This window comes from Nelumbo lutea, chromosome 2 (assembly GCF_056320005.1).
Source record: "Nelumbo lutea isolate HS-2025 chromosome 2, American lotus-T2T, whole genome shotgun sequence".
NCBI classification, from domain to species: Eukaryota; Viridiplantae; Streptophyta; class Magnoliopsida; order Proteales; family Nelumbonaceae; genus Nelumbo; species Nelumbo lutea.
In genome coordinates, this window is record NC_142685.1 from 37,176,513 (window position 1) to 37,199,119 (window position 22,607).

Sequence of the window (22,607 nt, forward strand, 5' to 3'; positions counted from 1 at the left end):
AAAATTAATTTAAAATCAACTTATATTCAATTCTATTTAAAAATAGGGAAAATTATAAAAACTTCCTTAGATTTTCTAACAATCCTATGAACCTCCCCTATATATGTTTTGAACTTGACAAAAACCCTCCCATATTGTTTTGAAAAAAAATGTCTAGATACTTTGCTTTCCTTAGCATTTGAAATAGAAAATATTGATGTAATGCAGTAAATATTTTACCCTTAACCAACTTTATTCAAATATAATCACAAAACAAAAAATAATTTTACCTAAAAATAATTACAAACCATAAAATTTTAAAAATTAATAAAAAATTTAGCATTAAGATACAAAAATTAATACATATTTATCTAGAAAAACAGGAAATTATCCACTCTCACTAGAGTGCAACTTGAATTGTGATCAGATAAACTAAATATAACCTAAAAAAAATGCTTGAATTGGACTTAGTTGAGCACTGCTTAACTAGAAATGTGATAAAGCTCTTTCTTCAATTTTTCTTAATAAAACTTGTGCATCGCATTGGTCCCGACTAGTTATTATTTATTATCATATTCAATATGCAGTGAATAAAAATCTATCTAGTTTGGAGCAAATAGGTTTTACCTGAAGGTACCATGTGAAGTTATTGTACAACAAAGGCAATACATTTAGATCAACGGTATTAATGAAATCATTAAACTTCCTCATAATTGTAGTAGTTCTTTGCCTTGTATTATTTGTCTCCCTTGTAAAGTAGATTACATTGAAATCCCCACCTATGCACCATGGCCCACCCCAAAGTCCTCTAATATTTCTAGTTCCTCCTACAACTCCTCTTTCTCTATATCCATTAGGACCATATATATTTGTGAGAACCAATTCAAATCCATCTACCACCTATTGAAACTTAATAGATGTTGTAAACCTGCCGACAAATTCCTCAATTCCTTCAAGATGCCCAAGATGGACTCATTGCCGAACTAATTCCCCTTGCTTTCCATACACTTTGCCCAACTTATGTCAAAATTTGTAAACTTGGGGGGCATTTGGCAAGTCTTTCTAAGAGGTCTTTCAAGATTTTAAAGCTTGGAAGACCTTGTTTCAATCTTTTCCATTTGGCAACCAAAAGATAGAAGCTGAAAAAACAGGCACCCTAAAAAGCTCGAGAAAGCTCAAATTTGTCCAAAATTCAAAAGCTCCATTTGAAGCTTCAAGTCTTTTTCAAGCGTATAGATCTTTCTACATTTGAGTAAGGGCATTCAAAAATTTGTCATTTATGCTCAGAGTGCATTGGCTAATGGAATCCGCACCAGGTATGAATCCTCCTCACTTTTCTTTCTTCCTTTTTTTCCCTTCATTTTCTTCATTCTTCTTCAGTCCGAATCTCTACTCATACGGTCATACCTCTATTGCTTTTAGATCTGATCTCTCACTTCTCACTAACTTGCTCTGTTTGAATAAAATCTGATTGACGAGGTATGCCCTTTGTTCCATTGTTCATTTTGTAGGTGTACTTGGAATCAAGTGGTCACTTGCTCTCTCACTTGACCTCATTGTGATATTTGGTCTGCCATATGGAAACATTTAGAATTGAAATGAGCTAAATTAGAAGTCCTGCAACTATTTTGCTACTGAAACCCCTTCAAATCCATTCCTTTCAATTGGTATGATGTGAGAGTTTGAGTTGTAATTGTATTTCTTGATTTATGGCCGTTTACAGAAACGGTAGAATCACCTTGGTGATGTTAGTACCATTTTACTTTTACTTTTGGGTAAATTTATCACTAATGCTATTTTTTTATCATTTTTAAGTCTTTTTGATGTGATCATGTAGTAAATTATCCCCAAATGTGTAGTTTTACCTCTTTAAAAGTAATTGTTTTAAGCAAATTCTAGGGTTAAATAAGAACACCAAATGTATATGCATTTTTTTTCCAACTCAAGGTGGGGTATGATGTTAATGAACTTTAAAATCTGATCCAAAAGGGAAAACCCTCATTAAATCAAAACTTTTGCAATTATGTTTTAATGACAAAGATCATATATAAATCATACTTTGAGAAAGGATGGTATAGCTCTTGCTGCAATTTTTTGGTAGGTAGTAGGCTTTAGCATTCTTGTGGCCATGCTTATGAATCAACCTTTTGATGTTTCTGTACCCAACCACAATATAGTAATATCCTATTCTACTTGAGCAAAGGCATCTAAATATCAACACTTGACAAAGTTACATACGACTTTGCAACCATAGTTATCTAGATTTAACATTGAAATTTCTATTTCTTCTAAACCCTCCAGAACCCACCATCCTTCAGTTAGCTGCCTATCTCTAAATACCTTTTTCAAGTAACAACCCTTTCAGTTAGGGTTGTTAATGGACACTTTCTGATCTGATGAGATCAAATTTAGAATATAATGCACACTATTGTATTATACGTAAACTCATGGCGCATTGAAACCACATTAAAAAGTGGGAGCTAGCAATGCATGGTTTAATGTAGAATCACTCTAGTTCCAAATTTGTTAAGGTGATGGAGGCTTGCTATCCAAGAAGATTTGATTCTCACTAGGGAATTTAGATATCAGAAAATTGTTATGCTTTGCTTTTTTTTTTTTTTTTTTTTATGAATGAAGATTGTTGTGGCTGAAGGCACCCTGAACACTATAAAATTTATAATATAGCCTTAAAGAGAAGCTCCTTGGAGTAATCATTTTATTTTTGCAAGCAACAAACTTCCAATACCTCCCCACCATATGCTCCAAGGGTGAAGTGTCCATATTTCTTAAACTGGTTTTCTTTCACTAACATATTCTTAAATTGGTTTGTTTTATTTTAATATAATTTTGGTAAGATTTATTTCCCCAAATTCAAGTAATTTCATTCTATATAACAAGAATTTCTTAAATCAAAGTGAACACCTTCTTTATTCATTTCTTGTCCATACTTCTGAAATGGGTTAAGAATTTCAAGTGTGCATTTTGTTTGCTGGAACATAACAGCTAAATAAGAAGAAGAGGAGAAAATTTGAGAATGGCGGCTCAAAACCTTTCAGCCGACCCTACTATCTTATACATATGTTTATTACATTTTACATGAATGGACTAGAATGCCCCTAATTAGTGATGGGACACCTAGACAAATAAAACATTAAACAATTTTAGGCCCAATAACTAATGACTTAAGACCCAGCAATGACAAACATATACATTAAATCAGCCGAACCAACACTGCCCCTCAAGCTAAGCATGGATGTCAATCATGTTTAGCTTGCCAAGTAAGTCCAAGAATTTTGTTGAAGCTAGCCCTTTTGTTAGCACATCTGCAATCTGCATCTCGGAAGGAGTATAAGGAATGCAGAGTTCCCCTGAGACTACTCTTTCTCTAACGAAGTGTCGGTCAATCTCAATATGTTTCGTCCTATCATGTTGCACTGGTTATTTGCAATGTTGATGGCAGCCTTGTTGTCACAGTACAACCTGAGAGGACACTCAATCTTTATCCCGAGCTCACTAAGAAGGGTCCTAAGCCACAGAAGTTCAGCAACACCATGAGCCATAGCTCGATATTCAGCCTCTGCACTTGATCTAGCAACCACATTCTACTTTTTACTCCGCCATGTAACCAGATTCCCTTCAACAAACGTGCAATACCCAGAAGTTGACTTCCTGTCCCCAACAGAACCAGCCCAATCTGCATCAGTATATGCTTCAATTTCAATTTTATTGTGTTTTCTGAACAGAATTCCTTTTCCTGGGCAAGTCTTTAAATACCTAAGAATCCTTTCCACTACTCTCATATGAGGGATCTTTGGAGAGTGCATGAACTGGCTGACAACATGTACAACAAAAGCAATATCTGGTCGAGTGAGAGACAGATAAATCAACTTCCCAACCAGCTTTTGGTATCTCTCTTTATCAAGGTATTCCTCTCCTACTGGTTCCTGTAGACCATGGTTCTGTTCTATTGGAGTATCTGTTGGCCTACACCCCATCATACTTGTCTCTTCTAGAAGATCAAGGACATACTTCCGCTGACATATATAGATGCCCTCTTTTGACCTAGCAACTTCAATCCCAAGGAAGTATCTCAGATGGCCCAAGTCTTTGATCTCAAACTCAGAAGCCAAGCACTCCTTTAATCTTTTTATCTCTTCCAGATCATCCCCTGTAATCACCATATCATCCACATAGACAATGAGTGTTGTACGTTTGCTATTTTGTTTCCTTATGAACAAGGTATGATCTGCCCCACTTTGAGTGTACCCCACTTTCTTCATGGCCCCACAAAGCTTCTCAAACCAAGCTCGAGGAGACTGCTTAAGACCATATAATGCTTTCCTCAGTTTACACACTTTCCTATCAAACACATAACCTGGTGGAGGATCCATTAATACTTCTTCATGTAGATCGCATTTAGGAAAGCATTCTTCACATCCAGCTGATGTAGCTCCCATGAGAAGTTTGCAACTAATGACAGTAAAACCCGGATTGTGTTGAGCTTTGCTACTGGAGCAATGGTTTCTTTGTAGTCAATCCCTTCCTTTTGAGTAAACCCCTTTGCCACAAGTCTGGCCTTGTACCTTTCAATGGACCCGTCCTCCCTATGCTTTACAGTGAACACCCACTTGCATCCGACAGTGTTCTTCCCCTCTGGTAGATCCACTAATTCCCAAGTCCTTACTTTCATTAAGGCTTTCGTTTCTTCATTCATAGCCTCTTTCCATCTTGGGTCAGACACTGCCTCTGAGTACCTAGTAGGGACATGCACGGAGGAGAGAGTAGACACAAAAGAATAATAACGAGGAGATAAACGTGAGTAAGAAACAAATTCAGCAATGGGGTGTCGGATAGTACAAGAACGGGTAGACTTACGAAGAGCAATAGGGAGATCCAAATCAGAAGTATGTGTGATAAGATTACCTGGAGTTGCTGAGACAGGTTGATCTGAGTCCAATTGGTTGCTGCCATGAGTTAGAGGGCCCTTTTTCCTTCTGTTGTAGGTGATTCTTATATCATTTTGTTGCCTACTGGAGTCTTCAGTAACATCTGCAGCATCAAGAGTGGTAACAGGCACATCTGGAGCCTCACTAGGTTCACTCGGGATGCTACAATTAGGAGGATCAGGAGGAGAAGATGGAAGGCCCGAGGTAGAAAGAGGCACAAAAAAAGAGGGGAAAGAAGAATCCTCTTCCATCCCACTAGTCTCCCACTGAAGAGGATTCTGGGAAGAATGAAAATAGGAGTGAGACTCAAAAAATACCACATCTTTTGTGACATATTTCTTCTTGGTGACAGGATCATAACACTTGTAACCCTTCTGTGTAGGAGAGTACCCTAGAAAGATTCATTTCGTAGCCCTAGAATCCAGCTTGGTCTTCTTTGGATCCTTTACATGTATAAAACATACACAACCAAAGACTCTAGGTGGAAAAGGAAAGTCTGGAAGATTAGGACAAAGGACAGAGAAAGGAGTTTTCATACTCAATGCCTTGGATGGCATCCGATTTATCAGATATGATGCGGTAAGGACTACTTGAAACCAGTAGTGCTTGGGAACCTTGTGCTGAAATAGTAAGTCTCGAGCGGTCTTCAATAGGTGTCTATTCTTGCGCTCAACAACCCCATTCTGTTGAGGGGTACTAGCACAGGATTACTAATGTAGCATGCCAACATCCTTAATGAACAGGTTCAAGGATCTTTCAAAATATTCAGCAGCATTGTCTGACCGGAATTGCATAATCTTCTTGTCAAATTGTGTTTCAATCATTTTACAAAATTCCATGGTTATCTGTGGCACTTCATCACGTCCTTTTAACAAGTAGATCCATGTGCATCGTGAGTAGTGATCAATAAAACTGATAAAGTAACAAAAGTCATCAACAGAAACAAAAGGTGAAGGGCCCCAAACATCAGAATGAACCAAATCAAAAGGAGCTTGAATTTCATTACTAGAAACTGGATAAACAATTATACATTGTTTTGACAACTGACACACTTCACAAACTAAACTTTTTTTTTATCAATAACACTTTCATTAATTCATCAGTAGAAAATTTACAAGTGGAAGACAAACACACTTATCTTCCAAGAGTCACAAGAAAATACAAAGATACAAAGACACTAATGTTACAGCTTAGCCCAAAACAAAGAATACCTTTCTGCCCCTTGTTTTGCTAAACCGTCAGCTAGGGAATTAGCTAATCTTTTAATCCAACATGTCTTAACTTCCATCTCCCACACCAGCCATTTGAATTTCCTCTTCTCATTATTATAAGTTTCTTGATGTTCAATTCCTTAGCTTTCCGAGCTCCTTCCATAACTGCACATATCTCAGCTCTAAGGAAGTCACCCACTCCAATTGGGCCTGAGAACATAGCAGAGATAACCCCATTTTCATCTCTAAAAACACCCCCGATCCCCAATTGTCTCGGGTTTCCCCTACTGCATCCATCAAAGTTTAATTTCAAGAATCCACTAGGGGGGGGGGGGGGTCCAAGCCACACTCATTGACTTGGTCTGCGTGCAATTTGCAATTTCACCCCACTTCCTCAACATGTCATCCACAGTGTAATCTGTAAATATTTCCAAAGATTTTAGCGACTTCACAAACTAAACTTTGACTTGAAATACCCTTGAATAATTCCGGAAACAACCCTTCCAATGATGAAAAAGGTAAATGACCTAGCCTAGCATGCCACAAATGTAACCTAGCTATTGACTCCACATTATTCTGACTACTGGCAGCAGATGTTTGCAAGGCCAAACTGATTTCTGCATCAAAATAGTAGATACCTCCATACTCATGACCGCTCCCAATCGTTCTCTTCGTCAATCTGTCCTGAAAGACACAATGAGTAGGAAAAAAGGTTATGCTACAGTTCAAATTCTTGGTAAGCTTTGAAACAGATAAGAGATTGGAAGAAAGATTGAGAACATGCAGAACAGATTTAAGAGAGAGGTCCTTGCTTAGGTCAACCACTCCTTTCCTAGAGATGGTAAAGAGAGAACCGTCAGCAACTCTCATCTTATCTTGACCAGACAATAAGTGATAGGAAGAAAATAGAGAGGACATATGTGTCATGTTGTCAGTTGCACCGGAATCAATAATCCAAGAAGTAGAGTCAATAGAACTAGTTGCACTAAAAGCAGAGACAATACTTGATCTGGCAAGGGAGGTGGAAGCAAGAGAATTAGTCCTTAGAAGGGTTAAAGCCCGACTAAGGACCTCTACCTCATCAGCAAAGAAACCCAAGGACCCGGATCCGGAGGAATTAGCAGTCTGTCCCATGGGAGAAGAAGCAACTGTTGATGTGCTCTTTGAGCTATCACCACTGTGACTAGTAATAAGGTTCCCACTTGCTACTTGACCCTTCTGGTGCTTCTTGTCTTTCCTCAAGGCAGCTGGTTTCAGATGAGGATAAAGAACCCAACACGTTTCTTTTACATGCCTTTCACCTCCACAATGAGTGCACTTAAGATGCCTCTTGTCTGAATACTTGTTCCCCTTTTGATTTGTAGAAATCAGGGCTGAATGTTCAACAGGCTGTTCAACTGGCTTTATTTGAGTGTCAACTTGCATCTCTTTCCTCCTAACCTCTTCATTCCTCACTAGGTAATAAACATGATGTAAATCTGGCATTTCATCCCTTCCCAAAATTTGAGACCTTAAGCTCTCATACATTGGGTCTAAACCAGCCATGAACTTGAAGGCTCTACCCTCCTCAATTTGTTTATCATGCCTCTCCTTGTCTTTGGCATTCTCCCAATCCAGAATAAGGTGGTGATCAAGCTCTTCCCATAGTCCTTCTAGGGTTGCAAAATATGTTGCAACAGTCATATCTCCTTGTCTCAAGGCAGCAATGTCTTGGTTTAGCCTATAAATTATGGCATTGTTCTTTCTCTGTCCATAAGTTTTAGACACTTTCTCCCAAATCTTAGCAGTAGTGGAGAAGTGTTGAATAGTCCTGGCTACTCTTGGAGTCATTGAAGCAAGCAGCCAGGACATAACAGTAGCATTCTCTTTACACCAAACTGTGTACTCCACACTACCCACTTCAAGTTCCTTCTTCTGTCCATCTAAATAACCCGTGAGTTCCCGGGAAGTAATGAAGAGAATGGCAGAAACAGACCATTCTCTGAAGTTGTATTCATCCAACAACACACTGGTAATCTGCAAGCTGTGCAGATTTGGATTCTCCAAGATTAGGAGACCTCCCACCAGACCTAATATCCCTAGAAGACACTTCCCCCGATATTGAAGACATCTCCTCCCTCTTGCAATGATCATGATTGCAAACTTAGTACAAAGAATGTTGTTTCAGACTTACTGAGGTTGTTACAGTCCTGAGCACTCGTAACAGATCTGAAACTGAGAGCAACCCACTGTTGCATTGTGCTGACTTCTGTTGGGCTTTGACTTCTGCTGTCGTAGACTGTAACCACCCCTACGACCTATACTAGGACTGCCAAAATCAGTCCTCTCGCCTAGATCTGTTCCACACAGATCTCTCTTAGCAGCCGAATGGATACTACCTACTGTAAGGAGTCTAGTAGGGCATCAGCTTCTGGGACAAACTCCCCTTGGACCCTACAACCAAGGGAAACCCTAGATGTAGATCTTGTTGTGTTCTATAGTCAACCCTAGGGTTTCTTTGCAGCAACCAAGATAGAGAAGAAAAAAGAAGAAGGAATAGATAAGAGTAGAAAAGGTGGCGTTGGCTGTAACCAGGAGATGGATTAATGCTCTGATACCATGTTTGCTGGAACACAACAACCGAATAAGAAGAAGAGAAGAAGAAGAGGAGAAAGTTTGAGAATGGCGGCTCAAAACCCTTTAGCCGACCCTACTATCTTATATATATGTTTATTACATAGTGTTACATGAATGGACTAGAATGCCCCTGATTAGTGATGGGACACCTAGACAAATAAAACATTAAACAAGTTTAGGCCCAATAACTAATGACTTAAGACCCAACAATGACAAACATATACATTAAATCAGCCGAACCAACACATTTAAATGTAGATTCCACTTGGGATCTTTCAACTACTTTAAGTTGTTTGTAGTGTCCACATATGCACATCTCCCTACGTTGATATCTATTCATCAAACGATATTATTTCTGTAGATGGTGGTACATTCTAGCCCCCTGTTTGTGAATATTTAAGAAGTTGCGAATTATGAAATTGGATCATAAACTGACAGAAATTTTCATTTTAGTGAAATTGGACCATATGCCCTCTTTGAGGTAAGCATGTCACAAATAGCCTTAACTATTAACTCAAAAAAAAAAAGGTTCAGGAAATTTCACTAATATCCTTGTTTTTTTTTTTGGTTCAATAATCTCTTTTGAATTCAACTACCATAACAGTGAATAGCCAACAACCTTACTAGATTGTTGGTTGTGGCTCGATTATGTTATGAACTTATAGAAAGTGCAGTATGATTTCGGCCTCTTATCACTGGGGGTGGGCCACGAGCCAAGCTCTTCACGAGCTACTCGAGCTCTGCTCATGAGAAGCTCGGCTCGGTTTGGTTTCAATCGAGCTTCAAGCTAAGCACAAGCCCAATTTAAAGGCCCGTTATTAATCGAGCTGAGCTCGAGCCTAATAAAGCTCGACTCGTAAGGCTCGACACATATAATAATAATAATAATAATAACAATAATATAAAATTATAGAAAATAATAAATATATAATATTTTTATTTTTATATATAATAATAACTAATTATTATAATTCTTAATTTTTAAAATAATCAAATAAAAAAATAATATATAATTTATAATTTTTTATTTTTATAAAACATTTTTCTCAAGTCAAGCTCGAGCCGAGCTGAGCTTGAGCTTACAAGATTTTGACTCGAACCAAGCCCGAGCCTTGTACTACATTAGCGAGTTGAGCTCGAATAGCTAGCTATTCAGCTCGAATCCACCCCTAATTGATAACGGAAGGGATGGTACACTTGAGACTATATTGGGTTGTGTGTTGAACTGTATTGGGTACTAGATTGGTGTCTTGTAAAGAGAAGTGCATGAGTGGGGCCCATTTTAATAATTTTGTATAGGTAAATGTGTGTGGTACCCACAGGTACCATTTGCATGTTTGAACGTGTTATTGGGTCTTACATATGACATTTAATATGTGTGTAAGTAGAACTAAGTACATTCACCAAATGGTCTTTTGATCTTTCTAGCTTTTAAGAAGATCTTTGAAAAAATTTGCAACCAAACAGTCTTTGGTCTTTGAAGGTCTACTTGTGAAAGCTAATAAGTCTTTGATGGTCTTTAGCTTTTAGAAGATCTTCCTAAAAAGACTTGCCAAACGCCTCCTTGGGTTCCTAAAAACTCACTATGTCGGTCTTCTTTCCTCAACACTTACATTATTGAAGATCTCTTGCATTCCCCAAGCCTTTCATATTCCAACTTATCAACTTCTTCTTTAAACTGGCTTCCTATCAACCCCTACTGTTTGTCCTCTATTTGCATCCTCTTCTCCCCTTTCTTTCACTAAATTCCCCTCTTCTTTTCTTTTCCTCCATTAAACTTTCAATTTATTCGGGTTCTTAATTTTGTACCTTAGTTTTCCCACAAGTTCAACCATTGAGTCTTTCTTAGCACTCTCTTCAACAATCCTAGCCTCGTTCTTCTCCCTTCCTCCTCAAAGTTTCCTTCCAGTTCCATTTGCATTTACAGTTGAAGATTTTCCAATTAATTTACCAATATTTCTTCCCTCCTCTAACTCATCCCTTATTTACTCTCCAAAAGAAATTCTCTATTAATTCCTAGATTCTTCTCCCCCTTTCCTCTTCCCCTTCCATCTCCATCACCCCAATCTTTCCTCCAACTTCAGTAGCCTGGGCTTGCAGCTCGATGGCAACATGGAAGCTTGGAGGATAGGCTTCAGTCACAGAGCAAAGGTTAGTATCAAATTCAGAAATTACACACAAACCTGGGTTAGGCAAAGAGGTTAGCACAGGAGAGGCATAAAGAGTTTTGGTCAGATATCCTTGTCCAACAGTTGAAGGATCATTGATCTTCCCAGAATTAAGTTTTTGTTCGAAAAGCCTCTTGTTTTTGATTCACACACATCTGTAGCTTACCCCTGTTGGGATTCTCCTTGTAAGGCTGCAAGTGATCATCCACTAATTCCTTACAGACACCCTGTTGACATTCCATCATTTGGTGTAGTATCCTTTTTTTTGTCTTGGATTTTCCTCCCCAACAACCAAACCGCACTCTTGTTGTCACAGTAAAAAGACATAGGACTGTCAATTGTGAATCCCAACTCTCCCAAGAGATTCTTAATCCATAACACTTCAGCCATCCCATGAGCCATGGCTTGGTACTCAGCTTCTGCACCAAACCTTGCTACCAGTGTCTGCTTCTTTCTTCTCCAGGTTTACCAAGTTACCTCCTAGAAAGGTGCAATAACCAGTGGCTATCCTTGTGAAAAATTGGATTCTAAGTCTGTTCCTTGTGTCTTCCTTTGTTATCCCTCTCTCGGAAAGGGTATCAATGTTGTGATCCTCATTCTTAGAAGTATTTTATTTATTTTTGTAATAAATAAAAAATTTATTAAAGAAAAGGGGATACAACAAGGTGACAAGATTTCACATACAAAAGATCACCACCAAAGACCAAAAGCCTCAAAACCATCTAAACCCTATCAATACAAATTTTCTTTCTTAGAAGTATTTTATTTCCATGGATATGTCCTTTTGTGAGAGTCAACCTTTCTTTCCCGCCTCTCCTCAAGGGGATAATGTTAGCCTAGAGAAAAGGCAAATCTAGATTCTAGATTCCCATGCCTACTCCTATATATTCTCTTCTTCTTCCTCCTCCCCCCCCCCCTCCTAATGTGTTTTATCATTTATGTTGCCATAAGCATCATCAAAACTTACAAGAGGTGGAGAGACTTGAAGCTGCACAACCATTCCCTTTAGACTTTCAATAGACAAATGTAGGCACCATTATTCCCTCTAATACCTCCTTTGACATTTTTCCAATTGATTCTCCTTTTGATATTGTCCATGCTGATGATGTTCCTATTGCCATTGATGAACTTGACTTTCCTATTGCCATCCATAAGGGTATACAATATTGTACTACCAAACACTCTATTGCTCACTTTGTCTCTCTTGATTACTTTGTCTCCTTCCTTCCATTCTTTCTTGACAAATGTGCCTAATGTTTTTTATTCCCAACAATGTTACAGAAACCCTAGCTTCACCTGAGTGGGCAGACGCTATGAAGGAAGAAATTTGTTTTCTACATAAAAACAACACTTGGGTGTTGGTGGATCTTCTTGAAGGGAAGGAACTTGTTGGATGCAAATGGGTTTTTATAGTGAATCACAACGTAGATGCCTTAATGCAGAGGTACAAAATCGGAATAGTAGCAAAAGGTTTCTCTTAGGCATATGGAATATATTATGCTGAGACCTGCACTTCGGTTGGTAAAATGAACTCCATCAGAATTCTCTTGTCATTGGTAGAAAATTTTGATTGAGATCATCACCAACTTGATGTAAAAAATAACTTCCTCGACGGAGGTCTAGAGGAAGAGGTGTATATCATCCAACATCCTGGTTTTCATGTTAAGGGAAGTGAGAAGAAGGTTTGCCTATTGAAGAAGTCCCTATATGGGTTAACACAGTCCCCTAGAGCCTGGTTCAGCAGCTTTAGCAAGGTTGTGCAGTGGGTTTCAAGCAATAACAAATTGATCAGACATTATTTGTGAAGAACAAGATAAAATTATAACTTGATTGTTTATGTGGATGATATTGTATCATAGGTAACTAGGTATTAGAGATAAAGAAGTTGAAGGAGTTGTTAGCTTATTAGTTTGAGGTGAAGGATCTAGGTCCACTACACTATTTCCTTGGGATAGAGGTTGCCTGTTCTATCAAAGGATCTAGGTCCAGCAAACACACCCATTGAACAAAATCGTAGACTAGCAGAAAGGTGAAGAGGAGCCTATTACTGATGCTAAACAATTCTAGAGACTAATATGAAGATTTCTATATCTATCCACAACCAGACCAGATAGTGCCCATGTGGTGGGAGTTAGTTAGCATATGTATTCCCAAGCAATCTCACCTTGTAGTTGCAGAAAATGTCTTAAGATACTTGAAGAGACATCTTGGATGGGGGCTCTTATTTTCTAAAGGTGGTCATATGAAGGTTGTGATGTATATAGATATTGATTGGGCTGGATCAGTGACATAAAAAGGCACAATGACTAAAATACCCCTACATAGTAGATAAGGTAAACGACCCCCATTACAACAAAAAAGAATGAGAAACAAATGGGTGCACTACACAAGAAGCCTAACTTGTTAACATTAGTGAATCCCTTTCGCATAAATCTTGCTTTATATTTGTCAATTGTGTCATTAGGTTTATGCCTTATAGCAAACACAAACACCCACTTACACCATACTGGCTTTTTTTTTTTCCTTTTGGAAGGTCAAGTAAGTCCTACATGTCATTTTTTATTATTAGTACACTCATTTACTAATCAAACACAGCTTTCTATTCAGGTTTTCTTAGAGTTTCTTGGACGTTCTTAGGGATCTGAACTTGAGACAAAAAAGAAACAAAGGCTTGAAACGAAGACCTCACACCATAAGATAAAGATAATAGTACAAGAACAATAAGATAAAAGAGTACGAGAACACTTTTCTTTTTGAATGGCCTTAGGAAGATCACTATCAATGGGAGAAAAAGATGAAAGGTTCCATGATTTTGAAAATTTTGATTACATTAGTTTTAGTTGTTCTCTTCTTCCTAGTGGAATAAACCTTAAGTTTTGGTTGCTTGCAAGAGTCAAGAGTAGATGAAGTGGAAATGGAAGTAGGAATTGACGATGGAACAACAATTACTTCCTCATAAGCACTATTTTCCCCCTGTGAAAGAACTCCTGAAGAAAAAAAATAAGGAACAATTTCCCAGAAAGTGATATCTGTAGAGACAAACCTTTTCTTGGAGGCAATAAAAAATACAACACCCTTTTTGAGTAATCCTATATCCAAGGAATACATATTCGAATGCATTAGGATCAAGTTTAGACTTGAATGGTCCCAAAAAAAAGAGGCAAAACACACATAGCCAAAAACTCAAGGATGAAAAGGAAAAATTAGAGAGTTGAGACACAAAACCTGATCATCCTCATCCAAGACTTCTTCCAACTATATGCGGTTGGCTGCATGAATCCTATTTCGCCAATCCGTTCTAAGTCTACTTTCTCTCATTTAATCACCTATTGGAGCTACTTTTAAGTTCTTATGAATAGCTTCGTTTTACCTTATCCTTTCTAACTTTTCCACTCGTCCATCTCAGCATATGCATTTCTGCAACACACTTTTTATAAGTGATATTCACCTATCACATAAAACTCTAGATGTACCCTCTAATTTTCCCATCCTACTCTAGTTCTATGGGTGGCATCCTCCTCAGCCTTTTCCTTGTTATAAATTATTGAATCAAGGTACCATAAAAGGTCAACATTGAGTAACCTCTTGGTCTCCAATCCCGAGTGTACCCTGATTTGCACTCCCATTGTTATTAAATTTATATGCCATATATTCTGTTTTAGTCCTACTTACATTAAAACCTATCTTTTCAAAGACACAAAATCTGATAAGAATATTATATTGAAGAATAGGAGAAGTCATCTGGTTTATAAGATAGGTAACGGTCAAAATAACCTTAAACAAAAAAAATAAACTTAAAAAAATAAAAAAAAAAAAGACTCAGGAAGTTGCATACTACATGGTAGTCCCCTCACCAATGTTTTGAAAATTGTAAACATATCCTGAATCATAAATGAAGTTGAATTGAACTGAATATTGATTAATATATATGCACCAAAAACAATAGTACCACTTGTACATCAGATGCCTAAGATGATATAATCAAGTTTGACTTGAAAGTCAAATAATCCACATTTGATGGCTCTTTAAAACAAGTCTCGCTTGACAAAACTAAATAGAGACAATGTAGGGAACTAATTAATTGAACTAATTTGAAACACATGAGTTGTATAAATCGTAATATTAATGAATCAATAGGATTCAAATAAAAATTATAAGATTATTGTGATAATTTTTCATGTCATTTCAAGCCCAAAACCATTAGACTTTCAACCTGAATTCCATTTTCCTTCTACTATCATCTTGTGTCTTAATTGTGCTAATTTTTCTTCTTTTAGGTTTTGCCATCTAACTCTTGGGCTCCTTTTTCTCTTCTATTTCTTTTTTTTTTTTTTTGATAAGTAACTTCAAAATTTATTAATCAAATACCCAAAACATTACACATATCCCCCAGAGAGACACGAGATGTTACCTCTCCAACAGAAAAATAAAATACAAATTACATTTGAGCCTAAATATAGTTGAATTTTACCCAATGTACCCATAGTTTTCGAGGCACCAAGGCGAGGCTAGGAAACTAGGGGGTGCCTTGTCGCCTAGTCGCCTAGGCAGTGAATTTTTTTTATGTTAAAAACATAGATCCTAGGGTAGTTCCCTACGATCAACATAATCATGAGAAGTATAAATTTCATATTAAAGTATAGAAAATCAACATTATCATGAGAAGAAAAGGAAGAAGGAAAATAAAGTTCAAAAAAATATAGGGGCTGAACCCTTATTTTTGTTATAGGAAAAGAAGGAAATAAAAAGTATTGGTAGTAGTAGTAGTAGTAGTAGTAGTAGTAGTAGTAGAAGTAGTAGAAGAAGAAGAAGAAGAAGAAGAAGAAGAAGAAGAAGAAGAAGAAGAAGAATATATGGAAGAGGAAAATGTGCTGATTAGATAAAACTGTAAGTTCTTCCTTACTTATTGGTTCAGGTTTTTAAGTCTATGAGGGTTCAATACAGCATTTATCAATGTTTGTGTTGATTAAACCCTAATAAATAAGAAAATAATAAAAAGAAATTAGTATATAAACACACAAAATGATTATTTTAGTTTAATAATGTCTATTTTATAATTTTAATCTCAAAAAAGAATGAATAAAAAAGTATTTTATAGTAGGAAGTAGAAAACTGCTTGGCGATTAGGAGAGGCGAGCCTCAAAGGGCACCTTGTTGCCTAGGTGCCCGCCTAGGTGTCGCCTTGACAACTATGATTGTACCCTTAAATTCATGTTTCTAGTAAGCCATTTAAACTTTTTCACCATAAATTCATGTTTCTAGTAAGCCATTTAAAATTTTTCATCGCATTCCTATAACTCCATATTATGGACGCTGGTTCTTTGAGCCATCCCACGACCAACATAGAGTCCCCCTCAATCACCACATTTATCATATTAAGTTGATTTGCAGTCTGTACATCTTTCACTATAGAAAGAAATTCAACTCTAATAGAGTCACCCAAACCCACTGGACCCAAAAACAAAGCAGTCACATCACCCTCCGTGTCTCCCATTACCCCTCCTATCCCAGAGGGGCCGGGGTTACCTTGACTGCTTCCATCAAAATTCAATTTCACATAACATTCTAGAGGAGGCTGCCATACAGGTTTTGTTTTTTTTCCTTTTTTGAAGAACTTCTCACAATCACTTCCCAATTCCTCCAAACATCATCAAAAGAAAACACTGAGAACAAGTCCAAAGTCCTAATCCAAACAATAACCCTAGTCATCACAAGTTATCCCAGTTTCTTCTTTTCTGAGAATATTCTTGCATTCCTTTCTTCCCAAATAATCCAAACCATAGCTGCTATCACACATCTCTACATAATTCCTCCCCTCTTTTTAAACCAACCTGTTTCACTTCCATTTCCTAATGCGCACATTTATCAACATTAATCTTTTAGACCATTCAAAAAAATCAAGTGAAAACGGTGGAATAATTGAAGTGTACCTTGAAGGGACTTGAACATTTTCCCATTCTGAGCAATTGACCTTTTTAATATGCAATCGTAAAATATTCTTGAGACCCCTACATACATGGGTTTTATGAATGAATATTAATATAATTAGTAAAGAAAATATGAATGTAAAATGTTAACAATGCATTTCTTAAGTTAAAAAACAAAAGCATAGTCAACAACTTAAAATAGCTTATATGGACTAGAACTAGAATGTAAAAAAAAATGAATGGAACAAAATTACAATGCAGTTTAACTATGCATGCAACTGCTAAAAATTGTTAGATACAATTACTATACCTTCCAGATATATGCTTTCAAACATATTGTTAGAGTGACTAGACAGGGGCATTTCAGTCTTTTCCATATCAGTAATGTATGAGTTATATGCCTTCTGTCTAGACAGGGGAATTTCTGTCCTTGTACACTTATTTACTAAGTCTAAATACATGGTCGACTGGGTTAGACTTCTCAGTTCAACACTTTTCTCCTTTCTTCTTCTTCTTCTCTCTTCAGTTCGGCTGAACACTAACATGGTATCAGAGCGCCACTAATAGAAGTCAACTGCAGCTTTCTTCTCTCCTCCTCCTTCTTTCTTTTCCATTTTTTTCTGGTGTGAGAAATCTGGGTTAGAGGACTGCGAAGAAACCCGGGTTTCTGCAGCAACATCTAGGGTTTTGGTGGGTTAACTTCTAGTGACAGTAGACGACTGCAGCAGTTTGAGTGAACAAGGAAAAAAATTTGTGTGTGGACTGCTGTCACTATGTGTGACAGCTGTGGTGGTCGAGTAGGTGCAGTAGTTGTGGTTTGAACCCTCTAATGAGCAGCTTCAAGAGGTATTCACTGTGTTTTTAAATCTGCCTGATCACAGATCAGTGGTGTTCAAAGTGACCGAATGCAAGCTAGGGCAAGCTCGTGGTGACTATAAGTGTGCTGGTGTGGAAGTTGAAGAACAGTAATGCAGCGACTGAAACTTCTCTTTTGTGTGTCTGACGGGCAGAACCAGTTTCGTAGATTGAAATGGCATCGGTGGGTGATTCGAGTGGTGACCAGAAATCGACTGTGATGATCTCCTCTGATTTTTTAAGTGTCTAGATGGCATCCATCAAACTCAACGGTGAAAACTATGTTCTGTGAGCCAAGTCAGTGGAAGTGTTTCTGAAGGCTAAGAAGAAAGTGAAACATGTACGGGAGGAGAAACTGAGTGCTGAATCCCCGGGTTCTAGTGATTGGAAGCAAGAGGATGCTCAGATCATGACATGATCGTGGAACAGTGTGGAGCCTAAAATCAGTGTTATCTTCATGCTTTTAGATACAGCAAGGGATATATGGGAACATTCCAAGAAACTCTATTCTGGACAAGACAACACTACAAGGGTTTATCAGCTTTATCAAGAAAACTTCAGTTTGCAGCAGGGAAATCAGATTCTTGAAGAATATTATGCCTGTATGAAAAATCTTCAGAATGAACTTAACGTCTATCATCCCTTAACATCGGACGTTAAAATTCAGCAACAACAAAGGGAACAATTAGATGTTACACAGTTCTTGGTGGGACTGAAAGCAGAGTATGAACCTATCAGAGCACAAATATTGGGAGGATCTGCTCTCCCTACTCTAGAAGACGTGTTTGCTCGTCTCCATAGGATATCTCTTAGCCCCGTAGAGAGTAATATAACTTCCGACAGATCAGTGCTGGTTAGTACTCGAGATGGTTCTTATGGGCACAGAGGAGGTGGTCATACAGTTAAGGGAGGCCGTGGTAATCCTATGGGTGGTTGTACCAATGGAGGAGGTCATGGCAGAGGAAGGGGGAGCACAACAAGGAAGTGCACACACTATGGGAGAGGACACACAATTAACTTTTGTTATGATTTACATAGTCCACCATCCATATGGGCTAATCACACAGCTGTTGGTGGCAATGAAGTCAGTGATACTCAACCAGTTGATCCAACATCTTTGACAGTCACAACTACTTATGGGAAGGAGATGATGAGTATTCCCAAAGAGGAGTATGAGAGATTTCTTCAGGCCACTTCACATCAGAACACTACCACCCTTGCTCATTCAGGTATAGCCTGCCAAGCATCCAAACCTTCACCCTAGATAAATGACTCTGGAGACTCTAGAACCTCTGATCACATGATTGGGACTCCAGGTGTGTTTTCCTCCCTTTCTCCAACCTCTACATCAAATAATGTTACCCTTGCCAATGGATCTACTTCCCCCATCTACGGTGTTGGTAATGTTACCACTACATCTCTATCTTTGTCTTTTGTCTTATACGTTCCCAAGTTTCCTTTTAATCTTATGTCTACTAGTAAACTAACCAAATCCCCCAATTGTTTTATCACATTTTACCCTTCCTCTTGTGTTTTTCAGGATCTAACAACGGGGAAGAAGATTGATGGAGGGCATGAACCTGGCAGATTGTATTATCTTGATAGTGGAGGCTCTACGGTTGCGCTTCAAACCTCCTTGACTCCTCCTCAGTGGCATTGTAGACTCGACCATCCATCTCTTAAAGTTCTCAAGCTTCTTGTTCCGTCATTGAGTCATCTGTCGTCTTTGCAATGCGAGTCATGTCAGTATGGGAAACACCATCAGGTTTCATTCAGTCCTAGAGTTGATAGGCGTATGTTGAGTCCTTTTGATTTAGTTTATTCAAATGTTTGGGGTCCAATTAGGATTGAGTCGTACAATGGTTACAGATATTTTCTTATCTTTGTTGATAAATGTTCAAGAGTGGCATGGCTTTATTTAATGAAAGAAAGAAGTGAATTATTTTCCATTTTCCAAAAATTTCATGTTGAAGTGCATACCCAATTTGGTGTGTCACTTAAAATTCTTTGTTCTGACAATGGTAGAGAGTATTTTCTTTCTTCCTTTCAGCAATACCTGGAACAACATGGTATTATTCATCAAACATCTTGTGCCCACACTCCTTAGTAAAATGGGGTGGCTGAGAGAAAGAACCAACATTTACTTGAAACAACTCGGTCTCTTCTTCATCATATGAATGTTCCTAAACGATTCTAGAGTGATGCAATCTTTACTGCTTGTTTTCCCATTAATCGCATCCCCACATTCATTCTTGATGGTCATTCTCCGTTCTCTACCTTGTTTCCTACTTTATCTCCATACCCCCTGACTCCCAAGATCTTTGGGTGTGTGTGCTTTGTCTAAAATCTTGGTCCTGGTTTAGACAAGTTGGATGCTCACTCCATTCAATGTATCTTCCTTGGCTATTCTAGAGCCCATAAAGGGTATAAATGCGACAATCCTATTACTTGGAAATCCTTTGTTTGTCCAAATGTTACATTTTTTTAATCAGTGCCATACTTCTCTGGTTCTGATATCTATCCTTTGCCTATGGAGGTTCCTCTTCCTCTTTCGGTTGATAATTCGATCCCGGTGGTTCCCCTTGTGCCTGAGTCTCCCCCGGTCCCATTGCAGGAGTGTATCGAAAGACCACCAATTCGTCAAGTGTATACTCATCAACAGAGACCAGCACCTCCACTACCTTCTACTCTGGCGGCAAATCCAACACCTTCCACAACTGAATTGGCCTCTAATCTTGACCTTCCTATTGCACTGCGGAAAGGTAAACGTAGTTGCACGTTACACCCCATATCCAATTATGTTTCTGTATCTCACCTTTCTACTTCCCATTGCCAGTTTATTACCCTATTGTCCTTTGTAGCCATACCTAAGGATGTTCAGGAGGATCTTACATCACCAGGGTGGCGAAAAGCTATGGAAGAGGAACTCTCTGCTCTTCATCACAATCATACATGGGAACTCACCACTCTTCCCCCAGGTAAGCATGTTTTGGTTGTAAATGGGTGTATGCTATTAAGTATATACCAGATGGGAGAATGGAACGCTTGAAAGCCCGTTTAGTTGCAAAAGGGTACTCTTAACATTATGGTGTAGACTATGTCAAAACCTTTTCTCCAACTGCAAAGATTGGCTCCGTACGTGTGTTGATTTCCTTAGCTGTCATGCATGATTAGCCTCTATTTCAGCTTGATATCAAAAATGCCTTTCTCCATGGGGATCTTCTAGAGGAGGTGTACATGGAGCAACCACTAGGGTTTGTTGCTCAGGGGAGGATGGTAAGGTGTGTAAGCTCAAGAAGACGATTTATGGGCTCAAACAGTCTCCCCATGCTTGGTTTGGCAAATTTAGTGAGGTGGAGGAATTTGGAATGAGACAATGTCAAGTTGATCATTCAGTATTTAGCTATAACTCTATGGTCGGGAAGAACTTGCTGGTAGTTTATGTGGATGACATAGTCATAACTAACAGTGATAGAGTTGGGAGAAACAGGGTTACTAGGTGCTAAACCAGTTGAAACTCCCATGGAAGTGAATGTGAAGTTGGGAAGTGACACAGGTGAATTGTTTGAAAACCCTGGAAGATATAGAAGGCTAGTGGGAAAAATGAATTATCTAACTATCACTAGGCCTAATATCTCATTTGTTGTCAGCATGATAAGCCAGACTATGTAGAGTCCTCGGGTACCTCATTGGGATGCAGTTCTTAGGATTGTGCGGTATTTGAAGGGGGCTCTAAGTCGTGGGTAACTGTACAAGCCAAGAGGTGATCTTGAAATTGTTGGATACACCGAAGCAAACTGGGCTAGATCTGTATCAGACAGAAGATCCACTACAAGTTATTGCACCTTTCTTGGAGGAAATCTTGTGACTTAGAAGAGCAAGAAGCAGACTATGGTAGCAAGGAGTAGTGCAGAAGCAGAATACAGGGCCATGGCACACACATCATGTGAACTAGTGTGGTTGAAGAATCTATTGCAAGAAATCGAGTTCTCAATAAGCAAACCCAGGAAGCTATACCGTGACAATCAGGCTGCAATTCACATCTCATCCAACCTAGTTTTCCATGAGAAAACAAAACACATAGAGGTAGGTCGTCACTTTGTAAGGGAAAAGGTCATCAATGGTGTGATAAGGACAGAGCATGTGAGAATAGGTGATCAATGGGCAGATTTGTTCACAAAAGGGTTGAGTTCAGGAAGAGATTATATGATATATATTCTCCAACTTGAATGGGAGTGTTGGAGTGACTAGATAGGGGCATTTCAGTAATGTATGAGTTATATGCCTTCTGTCTAGACAGGGGCATTTCTGTCCTTGTACAGTTACTAAGTCTAAATACATGCCTTCTTCCTCTCTCTTTGCTTTTTCTCTTCTCAGTTCGGCTGAACACTAACACATTTTTGTGGAATACAGTTTCAAGAGTATTATTACTGCATTGAAAGCAATATGCCTACACGCCTAAAAGGACTACAAAAATATTGCATTTTTGTACTTTTACTCTCTTTGTTGTATATTATTAGACGTGTATATTAGTGTACTGCCTTGTACAGCTTTGTCTCTTTATTTCTTTTGTAAGGACAATCTTGTCCATTTACCTTTTAATATAAATTTATCTTTTCTGGGTTGGATCAACCATTCAGATCAACCCTAACAGCTTTGGAGTTGCTTTGCTCTCTCTTGCTGGCTTCTCTCTCACAGGTTAACATGACTAATGTCCTAAACGAGGTTAGTGAAGAAGAGCTCAAGGTGAAAGAGAAGGAGAAGCAAGACTCGAGTGGAATCGTTGCGGCGGATTTAGGAGGCAGTTTAGGGAGTAACAGGAGGAATTGTCAGCCTGGATGTGGCTTGTTGCACACTTTCCCAAGATGAGAAAAACAATTCTGATAAACAATTTTGTGAGGAAGT

At 38.3% G+C, this 22,607-nt stretch overlaps 1 protein-coding gene across 5 annotated transcripts in view; it reads right to left on the minus strand.

Annotated features, from left to right (window-relative positions):
* Window positions 1-22,607, minus strand: part of LOC148869912 (diacylglycerol kinase 4-like) — a 106,679-nt gene that overhangs the window by 19,668 nt on the left and 64,404 nt on the right. For 4 of the 5 annotated variants that reach the window (XR_016108269.1, XR_016108270.1, XR_016108271.1 and 1 more), the window contains one exon: window positions 16,851-16,928. The exons of the other annotated variant lie outside the window; for it this stretch is intronic. Coding sequence is in view for 1 of the 4 variants with exons in the window: in XM_088973915.1 (XP_088830041.1) it covers window positions 16,851-16,928 (78 nt within the window). In the remaining 3 variants the exon portion in view is untranslated. The remainder of the gene's footprint in view (window positions 1-16,850; window positions 16,929-22,607) is intronic. 5 annotated transcript variants of the gene reach the window in all.